Source organism: Balaenoptera musculus, chromosome 1 (genome assembly GCF_009873245.2).
Source record: "Balaenoptera musculus isolate JJ_BM4_2016_0621 chromosome 1, mBalMus1.pri.v3, whole genome shotgun sequence".
Lineage (NCBI taxonomy): Eukaryota > Metazoa > Chordata > Mammalia > Artiodactyla > Balaenopteridae > Balaenoptera > Balaenoptera musculus.
This window is the reverse complement of record NC_045785.1, coordinates 17,876,328-17,889,865: the sequence shown is the minus strand read 5'-3', so window position 1 is coordinate 17,889,865 and position 13,538 is coordinate 17,876,328. Positions and strand designations below refer to the sequence as shown.

The window sequence follows — 13,538 nt, the reverse complement described above, 5'->3', positions numbered from 1 at the left end:
ATTACTGGAAGAGCTAAGATTTGAATCCAAGATTCTTGTCTCTAAATCCAATGCTCTTTTACCTTGCCAACCAGACTTTCTCACTCATATTCTTTGATCTGCATTAGCTGGGGAGGAGCAACAAGAACATTAAAAAGGCAGAATTCTGGTAGAAGATGAGTGCAGAGAGTTGGATGAAGCTGAAACTGTGGATGTCTGAGAAATATAGGGTGAGGGGCACATGAGATGAGATATGGTAGGAAAGGTATACGTGAGCTTTTTGGTAGTCTGTAGGTGGGAAGTAGGATAAGAGCTGTCCAGCTTCCTTTTCATACTTCCCTGCCTCTCCAGCGAGCAAATGGCTCTCACCCTGAGAGGCGTGCAGCCTGCACGTGCAACACTCCAGTAATGCTGGCCCCTACTTGGAGGTCCCACTCCAGTGGCCCTGTTCCCGGTCCTGTCCCTTTTTAGGGCTCCTGTTCAGCTGTGAGCCTCCCAGTCTACCCTAGGAGCTCTCAGCAGCTTGGAGTTGGTAGGTGGAACTTTTATATTGGCCAGTCCTTTGCAGTTCTGCTGTGGTCGGTCTGCACTCCATCTCCCTCTGTTAGAGAGGGCCATTGGGGTGGGGAGTGAGGGTGTCTTATTATCCACTGTATTGTTCTCTGCAGCTGACTTTTGTCATCTGTTGGCACAGGAGGAAGGTGACGACTGCACACTCAGTGTCTACAGGCGACTGCACAACTCCCTCGAAAGGTCTGAACTGTCTGCAAAGCCGGGGCTGCCAGAGCCTGGGCGATCCCGGGCTGAGGAACGGTTACGGCCAAACAGGCCCTGTGCTGAGGAAGACTGAGCCAGCTGGGTGAGGTCTGCCGTCTCCTCTGCTCCTGCTTCTCAGCTCTTCCGCCTTCCTGCCCTGTGAAGGAACCAGGCCAGAAACCAGGCCTTGGCTGGGAGACTGGCAGAGAGCCAGGCTGTGGCTCATTTTTTGCCAGTTGGCCAGAGGGAATCAGAAACTACAAGCTGGACACGGTCACCCAGGGCCAGCCTTCCCTGATGCATGAGTCTTCTCTCCTTGTCCTTGTCCCCATCCCCCAGGTAGGATGGGCCACTCTGGCCCCCAAATGAGGAAAGACATAGAAACCCCTTGTATCCCCACCACACAGCAGCAGCCAAATCTCTTCTCTGCTCCTTGGTGGGTTCTGTGTCATAGGGCAACCCCTTCTGTGGTTAATGTTCTGATTTCTTAGTCTCCTCACCACATCCAGTTCATTCCTCATTTGCCCCAGGGGCCTATGCACCCACCAGCCATCAGCTCCATCTAGGGGGTTCCATTTCTTCCCCTGTGGAGTTCCTCAGACTTTTACAGGGGTTTAAACTTCAACCTTTAGGTTGAAGTTTCTCTGACTTGGCCCCCGGCTGACCATTGTTTCCTGGGGGCAGAGCACACGGGTACCCACCTACTGGAATGACATCCCCCCCCCCCCGCCGCCCCCCCCCACCCCCCCGGCTCTCTGTTCACCTTCCAAAGGCACCTGGAAGTGCACGAGCCTCATGCATCTCCTTCCCTGGGCACCAACATGCTGCTGGCCTTGCCTGCTCCTCTCCTGTGGCTGGAGACTTCAGGCTGACTTCGTTGTTTTCTCCTTTGGAATACTCCCAGACTAACCTGGGCCTGACCCAGCATACTCTGCCTTCTAGGAAGCGCCAGCACGGGGGAAAGTAGACAGGAAGAAGCGATTTCCCCTTAGTCACTCCACAAAGCAATGGCTCCATGAAAGGCATGGACTTTGTTCCTCCTCCTCATCCCCCGTGGAGGAGGTATCGCACTTTACCAAGCTGATGCATTCCTACAGAAGTGGGCCCATGATTTCTGCAAACCAACTATCATTATGATGACTTCATTGGAGGAAAGGTAATACGTGCCCATCAAGGGCCCTAGATTCATAAATTCAAAATGCAGCAAACCTTTCAGGAAGCCACATAAAGAAAAATTGATTAGATTCCTTATACCAATCACGTGGGGAAAGAACTGTACATTCTTGGCACTGCTTTTTCTATAGCATTCTCTCAGTTCAAAGAAGGGATCCCCTTTCAAAGGCTACCTTTATGAAGCAGACACTGTTCCTTCATAGTGAAAGAGCATTAGAGTGGAAATCAGGAAAGCTGAATTTTCTTCATGGCTTTGTACTTCCTTGCTATGTGACCTTGGGGCCTCAGTTTCCTTATCTGTAAAATGAATTCTTTGAAATGGATGGTCTCTAAGGATCCTAAATCTGGCATTCTAAGATTTTTCTGTTTCCTCCCTGTGGGGGTGATTCTCACTTGTGGAAGGTATTGTCCAAATGGGTTTACATGTGTCCTTCCCATCACCTTTGTTTTTCTGGGCCTTATTGTTTCCAGTTCCCCATGTTTTAATGTCATGAGGATGAACTCGGAGAAGTTCCCTTGGCCTCACTTTTCCAGTTTATAAAATGAAAGGGTGAGGTTAGATGGTCTCTGCGGCCCTTTTCAACACCAACCTTGCCCAGTGCCACACAGCAGGCCACGTGCTTTCCACAGCACAAGGTGTGTATCTCCTGTTCCAGTGCTTCTTGAATCTTCTCTGCCTCCGCTCAGGGTGGAACCAGCGTTCGCCCCTCCCTTGTCTGCATCAGATTTGGCGATCCTGGAGGAGGCTTGGGGAGCACCTACCTGACTTTCACGGACAGGAGTGTTTTGCTTATACTTCCATTTTCTGGAGTTTTGCCAATCTAAGGGTGTTTGTCATGTGGCTTGCCTTTTCTTCACATGCTGCCTCAGATACTCAAGATGCTGTTTTCAAATCTTTTCCTGCTGCTTTTCCTGGGTCATTGGCTCAAGGCTGCAACCTCACTCACTTGTAGCCTCCCTGCCATTCTTCTTAACTGGTTGTCAACCCTGAGAGTCCAAAGGAAACAGACCCCTGTGGCGGTCAACTGAGGCTATAGGAAATTAGGTCTGTGGTTCATTGCTGGTGGAAACAGAAGGGCGCCAAACGATGCCTACAAAGATCTCGCCAGTAATTCTTGTCTTTTTGGGCGTTGGAGCCCTGGATTCTGGTGCTGTAGCTCCTGGTGCCAAAGTCTGGATCTTTCCACATTTTAGCAGCACCAACATCTGCCACCACCCAGAATGCTCTGTGGAAGAGGGACAGCTATGGTGCCCTTTTGCTGGGGCTGCTGTCTTAAAATCTGAGTGCAATAGGGTTTGATTGTAACAGTTATTTCAGGATAAATATTTTGTTTCCTTAATCTGCACACTTTCTAGAGCCGCTGTAAAATAGATTTTATTTTTAAATGTCCTCAGCATTGCAGAAAATATATTTGTAATAGCAAGTGAACGCTAGAGGCTCAGTTCCTCTGGGCTTCAAATGGCTGGCAAGGCTGGCTGTCAAATTCCAAAGTTGGAAGGCCTGTTTCTGAAAAGCAATCTAGGTGTGACCGTCTGGACCCAGGCCTCACCATCAGGGGTCCTGGAGGAAACTTCCAAATGGGAGACCTGGTAGTTGAATAGTTGTCTAATCAAGCCAAATATTCCCTCTGTCCCAGCCAACAAACCCACTTTTATGACCAGCCTCTTCTGCAGCTTGGCTCTAACTCGGAATTTTACTGCAGGTGTATGGTGTGTGGGAGGGTTCCTAGTAAGGTCTGGGAAGCTGGCACTCCAGAGCTGCTTGCTTGGAGGAAGTAGAGCTGGCTCAGTGCTAGGAGCTGGTCTCCTCCACCTGCCGCCGCCTGTCTCTCACCACTCTGGTACTAGAAACAACCAGAGAAAGCTGCAGGGACGGTGGGCAGAGAAGTTGTGGCTGTTTCTGCTTTTGCGTAGCAAGGAAACAGTTCCCGGGTGGGCCACAGGGATTTGCAGTGGGGCCAAGGATTCCAGCCTCGGCCACAGGCAGGCCTGCATGTGACACCATCATCACCCTCGTGGGGTGTGGGAGCATCTGTGTTGGTCTTGGACTTGCCATCCTGGGGCAGTTTTAGTTCTTTATATTTAGTGGGTTAGTGCCATGTGCTATCACTTCCCAGTAAAGGAACAGGGACCCAGCCCCTGGGTCCCCAGCTGCCTTTGTTGGTGTGGGGTGATCGTTACTCTGACAAGACTGATTTGGAAGAGCTGCTTTTAGGATTACCTTTTAAACACCCCAGGGTGGGGAACAACAGGGTTCTCCTCAAAGCCTCGCAACCAAGATCATAGGAAAGGGGGCCCTACTTTCCTGCTGCTTCACAGCTCAGAACATGTACTGAATGGAATGTATTTTTAAGAGAATAAGTCTATTTTTTTTTTGTATTTAAAGATGGGAGGGCTAGGGTAGTAGCCCCCAAATAAACTCTTATTACATTATAGGCCCCCTTGCTAGGGGACACATCAGTATCTGTTGGTCCACACCTATTTGCTCAGGCAGGTGCTCTGGTCTCTCCCCTGCTCCTTGGAGTCTAGGTGCAGCAGCTTCTCCTACATTCCTGCTCCAAGCATGGGACCAAGGAGGCCAGACCCTGTCACTGGAAACCAGGGCGAAGCCATGAGCAGTGACTCAGGGCTCCTTGGGTGCATGTGTATAGTTGAAGCTGCCTGTCTGCATGTATCCTCTGGCTCTAATGCTGTCTGTTGGCTCTGCAGCACAATATGTAACCAATAAAGCTCCCTAGTTTCCATGTGCTTTGTGTGAATGTGAGTCAGTGATGCCATTTTTCTTGATGTCATCTCTGTGTACAGCTGTTGCTATGCACTGGTGCAGCTAGTATATTTCATTTACATTTACTGAAAATACTCAGCCAATTACTGATTGATTGCCGTAAGGACTGGAAACATAGCTGAGGCTTGGGAAAGGACATTTCCTCGGACTCATGTAACTGGACTTAGAATCATATAGCAGTTATTTCATTGCTACATTTTACTTTTAGGCTCTTCTATCATCACACACACACACACACAAAACAATCAATCATCTGTGTCATCGCCCAAGCTACCTATGTTGTTTATTTAAAAAACAAAAACTCTTCAAAGACCACAGACCACCGGATCAGACACCCTAACCTCCTGAGGTAACAATATTCATGGCAAAGCTAGGATTCAAATATAGGTTGTGGTCCAAAGTCAATATACTTTCTACTACATGCTCTTCTCACCTTTACATCATAGTTACACCACTTGCCCTGATCCTGGTGTGCAAATTTTTCCCATGGTTGTCACTCATTCCAGGACGAGGGAAAAAGCCCTCTCCATCTTCATCTTCCAGTCAGAACACCAATGTAATGTTCCTTAAATCTTACTAAGAATAAAACCTCATTTAAACTAATTATAGGGAAGAATTGACTAACAGGAGTAAAATCCAACTTCCAGAAGCAGATTATGTACATATACTTACAGTAACATAGTCTGTTAGGAACCCTTTGGAAGAAACAGGCACTGTTCCCTTTTTGTAAAAATGTTTTAACCTTACATGGCAAAAAGGACTTTGCAAATGTGATTAAGGATTTTGAGGTGGGAGAGAGATCTGGGTGGGCCTTAAATGAAATCACTAGTATCCTTATAAGAGAAAGATAAGATCTGACTACAGAACAAGAGAAGGTGATAATGGAAGCAGGGATTGGAGTAATGTGCTTTTAAGATGGAGGAAGGGGCCACAAGCCCAGGAATACAGTCACTAGAAGCTGAAAGAGGCAAGGAAATGGAATCTTCCTTCAGAGTCTGCTATGATAATTTGTTACAGCAGCAACAGGAAATTTCCACTATGTTACCTAAACCCTTGATCTCCTTAAACTTTTATATCAATACCTTGGACAGAAGTGGAAAGTTAGCACATACCCATGGAGGGAATCTAGGGGAATAAAGCCAGGATGGTCTGCCAGAGGCCCACCCAAACTTTGTGTCAAGGCTTGTGTCTTATCTTGAAAATTCATTGTTTCCTAATATCCACATGCTTGACCTGCAGCTTCCTACCCCTGGCACATGGTCACCCCACAATCCCAATGGGGAAGTCTAGCCCCACAGACCAGGAAGCCCTTTGCTTCTATGGGAACCCCCCTCAATCCTGTCTTCTGACCAGACCAAACCATTTTCTCCTTTAATATAAACATCCTCTTTATTTAAACATGGATAAAACTGGCATTTTCAAAGGAGTAACACCCTGCCTTATATATAACTCGAACCCTAAGGGGAAACAAAAAGATAAGACTAATTTTCTATGAAGTTTTATTCTCAAAATATAAAAAACCACCACACACAAAGAGACTAAGATGTTCTCTCGCAGCACTTGCTTGCCTCAGTCCTAATGAAGAACAGACTCCCACACTAATGGACAAGTGCCTCCCTAGCTCTAAGTCACTTAAAGGAGGCAACCTCCTTGGCCACCTGACCACCAGGAGCTCTAGCAGTTGATCTGGAGCCCAGATGCCAGGGTGAGTTTCTCAGTGGAATCTAATATTGCTAGAAGAGCTTTGCTTATGCAGCAAAAGACACAAACACATCGGCCTCTTCCCTTAGAACACATCCATCTCACATGCTCGGGGACTGCTGTGCAGGGACGCCTGGTGTGGCCTGGCGAGGCAGGGTATACATGGCCCCCAAGAACTGGTCTGCAATCCTTCCTGCTTCTCTCAGCCCACTCAGCAGAGCACCATGGACCGTGGCTGGGTAGTTACGGATTGTATGTTCTCCAGCAAAGAAGAGTCGTGGAATAGGCTATTGCAGGAAAAAAAATTAGAGAAAATAAGCAGGCTGCAAATACGGCTTATTGTTGTGTTTGAACTGCCAAATTCCTATTGCCCTTTGAAGGCTCACTACCTGCCCTCCCCACCCCATTAATGGTCCATCATTCTCCCAAAAAGGGTCTCCCTTATCAGCAGGCATTCTCCTAGAACAAACAAAAGTAGAAATGGGGCAATAAAACTCAGCCCAGCCTTAGTTCTAGGGTGATGCTTAACTGCATCTGTGCTTATTTATCGGTTTAATTCTGGGGGATACCCAGTTGTAGAGCTTCCTTTGCCTAATGTATCCCCTACTAGAGGTGTAGTGTTCCCGACTACTCTGAACCAGAGAGAACACAGCACTTGTTCTCCTGGAACGCTTCTGCCTCTCAGCTTAGAGCAGGCCTTACTTACCACAGGGTCCTGAGAAACCCTGACTACTCATAAAGACGTTAGGTTATTTCTCAGGGGCATGTCCTGGAGGCCCCTAAGTAATTGGGATCCTGCAACAATCCTATGAGCCAGTACAAAATGGGGCACAATTAAAGATGGTTTTGTTTTTGTTTTTTAGGAACAAAAATCTGAATAAGGAAAAAGTAATTGGTTTTTACTCTGGACTCTTGCATTCTGAACACAAACTGTCTAGACTGACAAGGCCAACATGTAACAAATTAGACACAAATAATATTGCTCCTCCCTTTCCCTCTGCTCTTGGTTACCTGAAAGGGTCCAAGAGTCCAAGACTGACTAAAATCTAAAAAGAAAACCAGTGGCACTATTTTTACCCTGAAATCCTGGGATACTGGCCTGTTTCCAAATAAGCCCAGGTACAGTTTGTCAGTTTCTCACCTGGGGGGCACCTGGAATTGAGGGGCCAGGAGTGATTGGCTGAGCCATTAAGTCATAGTCATTTCCAGATGATCCTGCGGCTACATAGGAATAGGAGCCCCGGGCCCAGGGATCAGCACGCCAGCGAGACACCACAGTTTCCTTGGGCTAAAGGAGGAACCATGAGTGGAAGTTATTACTGGACACCAAGGACAAATCGGTCATTTCTGAAAGGTAGAAAAGCTGTGATGGGTGGGGATACAAGTGAGAGAAAGGCAACAGACACGAGAGTTAGCCAAGTGATGAATGCTGCTGCTATAAAATAAAAAAAATGCCGTCAGGCTGCAAGGAGGCCTCCAGATTGCCTTCTCAGCTATGAATCCAGAGATGTACCCAGGGATTGATCTCTATTCCCTTTTAAAATTCACATGAAACATTAATATGCCTTCTCTCAAAGGAATCATAAGGGACTAAAAGTGTTCAATGGACCTAAAGAAAGAATAACAGAAAAAAGTACCAAGAGATTCTCTTGAGACTTCCCTTGGGGAGTTGGCCACTTCGTCTGAAAGGTGGTTGGGGAATGGGGGTGGGGATGATTCCACACGTAGAGACAACAGACAACACAAGCAAAGAAATGCGGCAAATAGCCTTCTCAATCCCCTGGCCCATGTACTGGGGGCTTTTCTCAATCCCGTACTTAGGGCATGAACTCTAAACATTAGCATTAATGTAAACCCAGCACACAATTCTGGCTGAAACTGTCCTGACGAAGAATCTATGCTGCAACTCGAGACACATCAAACCCTGCTTTAGTCTAAACCCCAGATCCTCGCCTGCCCCCGCCCCTTACTTACTTACCTGGGGCACTGCACTGCTACCAAAAATCCCTTTGAGAATGGCCAGGCATCGGCCAACAATCACATCATCACTTATGTTTTCCATGATGCCAGCAGCTTCTCCTGCCACTAGTGCCAATAGTATTGGAGCTAGAGAAACAGAAAGGACAATTCCAGGGTTTTCCTACAGACTTTTCTCAAGTACCTCCTTATCAGGTCTCACATTATTCTTGGCTGTTTGAAATCTGATGACCAATAGACAGACATGCACCACTCATGCTAGACACATGTTTCTGAGCCAGCAACTTGAATCCTATCCCCAGAAGGGTGCTGGCAAACCATAGTGAAGTGTGACTCATGTACTTCACTGCTTATAACCTGGCAGAATACAGAAGTCCTGAAGATATAACTTCAGATCTTGCTATCAAGTGTCCCTATATTTAGGCACAAATTCTTAGACAACTCCATGACCAGGGCTGCATCCTCTCGGCTGTCATCCCAGGCCCTTCCATACTCATCATCACCCTTACTCACCCATTTCGTGACTCTGTGTGCAACAGGCTTATGTGATAGCCACAGTACTAGATGCTAGGGATATAAAAACTATAAACTAGACTATATACTCCAGAGATCAACAACAACAAAAATAATCATAGAGATAATTACAAACTGGGATAAAAGCTATGAAACACAGAATATAGCAGAAAGAATACAAGGACGTAATTTCATTTGAGGCAGTGGGAATACATGTGTCCTGGAAAGTCTCTTTGAAATAGTAGACAATTGGGCCAAGCCCTGAAGCTGCGTAGAAGTATGCACGTTGGAAGGAAGAGAGGAGAGAGAAAAATAAAAGCGCCCAGGGCCCAGGGCACAGTTACAATGCAGAGGACCCAAAGTAGAAGACAGCATGGTACATTTTAGGATTCCAGGAGGGCAGTACAAGTGTGCCTGGAGGCTGGGGAGGGCATGGAATGGACAATGAGAAGCTGAGTAGAAAAGAAGGGTTAGATATTTCAGCCTTCATGATGGCCACGATAATGAAAGCCATCAAAAGAAAGAAGCGGGGGATAGCAGTCAGTTGGCTACTGGCAATTGAACAGGTATGAGGTAAGAGTGGCCTGGACTGGGAGGTAGGCAGTGGGAAGAAGTAAACAGGTCTGAGAGAGAGAGTTGAGGCCCCTGACAGGACTTGATGGCCTAGATCAGGAAAGAGAAAGAACACTCAGCAGTTGTTGGAAACAATGTGCTCAGGGAGCAAATGGCTCCTCTGTGGAGTTAGTGGCCCTGGCCATGTGAAGGATGTTCAGTACCAGGCAGTGAGGAGGAGTGATGGAAAGAACCACGTGTCAGTCAAACTGGTTAACTGATGTGTCTGCATTGTCAAGGCCAGGCCTCCTGATACTGCTGCAAAGGAGGAATGTCTTAACATCCTTTTCTTGGAATGAGGTAAGATCTAACTATACTTCTTTTTTAAAAAAAGCTCTATATAGAACTAAGAGCAACTCAATAAGAAGAATGTAAAACAGGAGGTAGGAGTTCGATAAATACATTCTAGGGAAAGTGATCAAAGATTCAGGGGCAAGTCAGATACAAAAGCCTGAGAATGATGGAATACAAGTTTCCCTTTCCAGGAAGCTTCCCTGGGCCTGACCCCCTGGCTCAGTTGATTTCTTCTTCTTATGTTTTCTCTTGCAGTGCCCTGGGCTTTCACCCTGGGCTTCACTCTCACTCCTCCACTTCCTGCCCCGTTCTGAGGCTGCCAACCTCCTTACTGTATCCCCCACTAGGTTGTTAGCTCCTTGAAGGCAGGTATATATTCCGAATTCTCTATTCCTATAAGGATGTAAAAAAGATTAAAACTAGAAAGCCGTTACCTTTATAGAGGTTCCAGAAGAGGAACAGCTCACCCCTGCTGGCAGTCGTACTGCCAACATGTCCGAACAAATTGACACTTGGATCCCAGAATACCCGGTCAAAACACAACACGACCTAATGTAAAAAAGGGAGCACATAAGCTGGTGACAGCGCTCAGAGAACATGGCTTTAAGCACAGCTGTGCCTCAACAGGAAGTACTTCTTCCTCAGACCATTACTAAATAAGTTCCTTCTAATCTACTCTCAGTATAAGCCTAGAAATCCCTATTATAAATGTACTACTTAGGAAGGACATTTAGCACTCTCTTTTTATAGGCTTGGGTTGAGAAGTGACCCCCGAAGACAGTCCTCATGGACACTTTATACATAATTAGGTACTAGAGTGAATGAACTGGACAGGGCCTCACCCTGATATCACAGAGTTGAGAGCACAGCAAAATGTTTCAAAAACGCAAAACCTCTCTCCTCTCTAAGTGGAGGGCAATCAGACTGGTATTTGTACACTGGGTATGCAGAGAGGTACCTAGGGCAAGTTACCTTGTTAAGGTTGCCAAATCCCATCCTTGGACTGCAGATGTCTTCCACTCAGGAAGAGGCGGCACAACTGGACAGCTGGTGGCTGCTGCTTCAACACACCCAAGGGAAGGGTACAGAGGACTGCGTCACACTTATAAATAAACGTCTGGCTCGTGGAGCGGGTGTTCACCGCTATCACTTTCGCATCCTAGAGAGGTTAGAGGAAGAAGGCTTTATTGGTGATGAGGATGATACTGACAAGGGTACTGAACATTTAGCGCACAGTAGAATCTACACGCTATCTCAGTTAGTTCTTACTACAAGTCTGTGAAGTCATTCTGTTCATTTTCTACAAAGAAAACCGAGGCAGAGGTGAAGTAACTTGTGTAAGGCCACACATGTAACAAGTGCCAGGATTTAAACCCAACAGTCAACTTCAGAGTCCTCGATCTCTACCACCATACTACCCTACCTTCCCGACTGATACACTGGGGATCTTTTGGACTAATAATAGGACCTTATCATTTACCAAAGTTAAGTAAATTTAGACCAAAATTAAGAGTAAAATGCCTATCCCAATAGAACCAATACCTCTCCACTGTGGTTAGGCGCTCACTAAGGACCAAAAGAAGAATGATATCAGAAGACTGTGGTGCCGATCTAAGGGATGCAGCCTAAAACCACAGAGCACGCTATCCTTGAGAATACACGGTGATGCTTAGCTTGCCAGGATGTGAATGAGCTCAAAGCTGACCACAGAAAAGGTACTGAAAGTAAGTTAATGTACTTTTCCCTCATTTGTGTTCAATTTTTTCTTCAATAAATGCCTCTTTACATAATTTCTGAAAAATACAGAGAAAGCTCAAAATAAGTATGAGAGCTCCATACATACCCATTTTCTGTGGCCACAGAACAAGGGAAAATGACACAAAAGCTAGTCTCACTGTTCTCCACCTGCCTGCAAATGGCTATTTAAGGCTGTAGATCTTCTCAACACCAGCAGCTAGAAGCTGCCTCTGAAGGGAAAGCTAAAATCAAAAACTCTTTCACTGGTTGTTAAAAAAATTATCTGTGGTGATCTCAGCAACTCTAGAAAAGGGGCCATGGAGGGCAAGACTGGTGGCCACATCTCCACTAGTCATGAGAGCCCTCAGAGAGGAGGGGTGACTAGCTTCCTTAAGGAGTTCAAGACTATTAATTCCAAAGGTGGGTGGATGATGGGCTCTCTGCACTCCACATGAAATGTACCCTGAAAGCAGCAATAATCAGCACAGAGCCTACTGCCATAGGAATCACAGGGCAATTCCATCTCTGAAGTCAACCTATCAGCAAAACTGCTCCCAGAACGAGAAACCAGCCTAAGCAGTTAGCCCACCTGAATAGGAAAAGCCAAAGACCAAGATGCAGATGGTGAAATACAAGGGGCGGGTCCCACTGGAGTCCTAGGGGCCCAAATCCTGGTATTTAAGAGCATACTTAGCAAAATTAAATCCAAACTCCCTGGCTGTTTACTATAATACCAAACTAATATGCACAAACTGGAGACTCTAAAAATTGCCCCAATTTTCTGGTTTATACTATGATGGGGTCAGAGCCTCTAAAGGCTCTACAGCCTCAGTACTTTTGTAAATGCAAAATTTTAAATTCAGGAATCATAGTTTATGAGACATTCTATCAGGAAATGTACCTAAAATTTTTTCTGTAGGTCAAACTCAACAAAAGATCAGTACCATGTTTCAAAGTAAGAGATTTATCTTACCAGTAAAGACGTACCTGAAGCTGTGTAGCGAACCTGCCGAACTGCTGTATTCAGTTTAATGTCCAGGCCTTCTGCTAAAGCCACAGGCACACATGAGTAGCCATTCCTCACTGTCAGGTGGCTGCCAGTGAACTCAAAGTCATCATCCTAAAGAAGACAGAAAAGGACATATTTTCACACTTTCTTAATCTAACTTATGCCATTTATGTTGAGTCCTATAAAATAACACTGAAAAAACACCAGCTTGTGGAAAGTCAATATTCTAAGACAGAAATTAAAGACTAATCACGCAGTCTTCCACTACAGCTGCCCCAGGAAACTAAAGGGAAAACGGAAAAAACGCCAGAATGTCGCTAATGACTATCTCTGGGCAGTGAGATTAGGGCAGTTTCTTTTTTTCTGTGATAGACTTTCTATCATCACAGTCCTACACCACCAAGTCCAGACTACCCATGGCGGGCAGGAGAGGGAAGAAAGCTTATTCAGTAAATTCAGATGATACCATAAATGTTTGTTTGGCTTTTGTATGCACTGTAGATGTGGTAGCATATCAGATTCACCATCCTAATTACATTTTCTTCTACATAACAGCAAAATCAGTTTTTATGGCTTAAACTTACAGGTTTTAAAGTTGAGGAAGACTTCCAAAACTAAAGTTGGTCAAACCAGACGAAGGTAATCTAGGATTATAAAGACTCGCCCAAGATAATCCATAAAGAAGTCAAGATTTGGCCTGGAAGAATTCCCAAAATGATTTCATGTCTTTGAATTTACTGAAAAATTTTCCAAATAGAGAAACTTTTGAAGGCTAGTTGATATTTCTAATTTCGTGAAACTCCTGGGGAAAACATACCACGATTCTTAGGAATTAGATAAAAATATACTGGGTTGGTAGCACAACTCTCACTACTTAGTGACTGACTCATTTGTTCCCCATATGGATCAGTTCACATCACCTACATTCAAAATTTAATACGATTACAAATGAATACATATTGCAACATCAAATGATAGATCAGTGACTAGAGGTAATTTAGT

The 13,538-nt window shown here is 45.6% G+C and overlaps 2 protein-coding genes across 3 annotated transcripts in view; one reads left to right on the top strand and one right to left on the bottom strand.

Annotated features, from left to right (window-relative positions):
• LUZP1 (leucine zipper protein 1) overlaps positions 1-6,272 on the top strand; it is an 82,336-nt gene extending 76,064 nt beyond the window's left edge. For both annotated transcript variants that reach the window (XM_036872582.1, XM_036872574.1), the window contains one exon: positions 674-6,272. In XM_036872582.1, the coding sequence (XP_036728477.1) occupies positions 674-829 (156 nt within the window). In that variant the 3' untranslated portion in view covers positions 830-6,272. The remainder of the gene's footprint in view (positions 1-673) is intronic.
• KDM1A (lysine demethylase 1A) overlaps positions 4,952-13,538 on the bottom strand; it is a 63,615-nt gene continuing 55,028 nt past the window's right edge. Inside the window, 8 exon segments of the mRNA XM_036872598.1 lie at positions 4,952-6,681; positions 7,536-7,682; positions 8,373-8,500; positions 10,225-10,339; positions 10,763-10,791; positions 10,794-10,829; positions 10,832-10,949; positions 12,501-12,647. Coding sequence (XP_036728493.1) covers positions 6,496-6,681; positions 7,536-7,682; positions 8,373-8,500; positions 10,225-10,339; positions 10,763-10,791; positions 10,794-10,829; positions 10,832-10,949; positions 12,501-12,647 — 906 coding nt within the window. The 3' untranslated portion in view covers positions 4,952-6,495.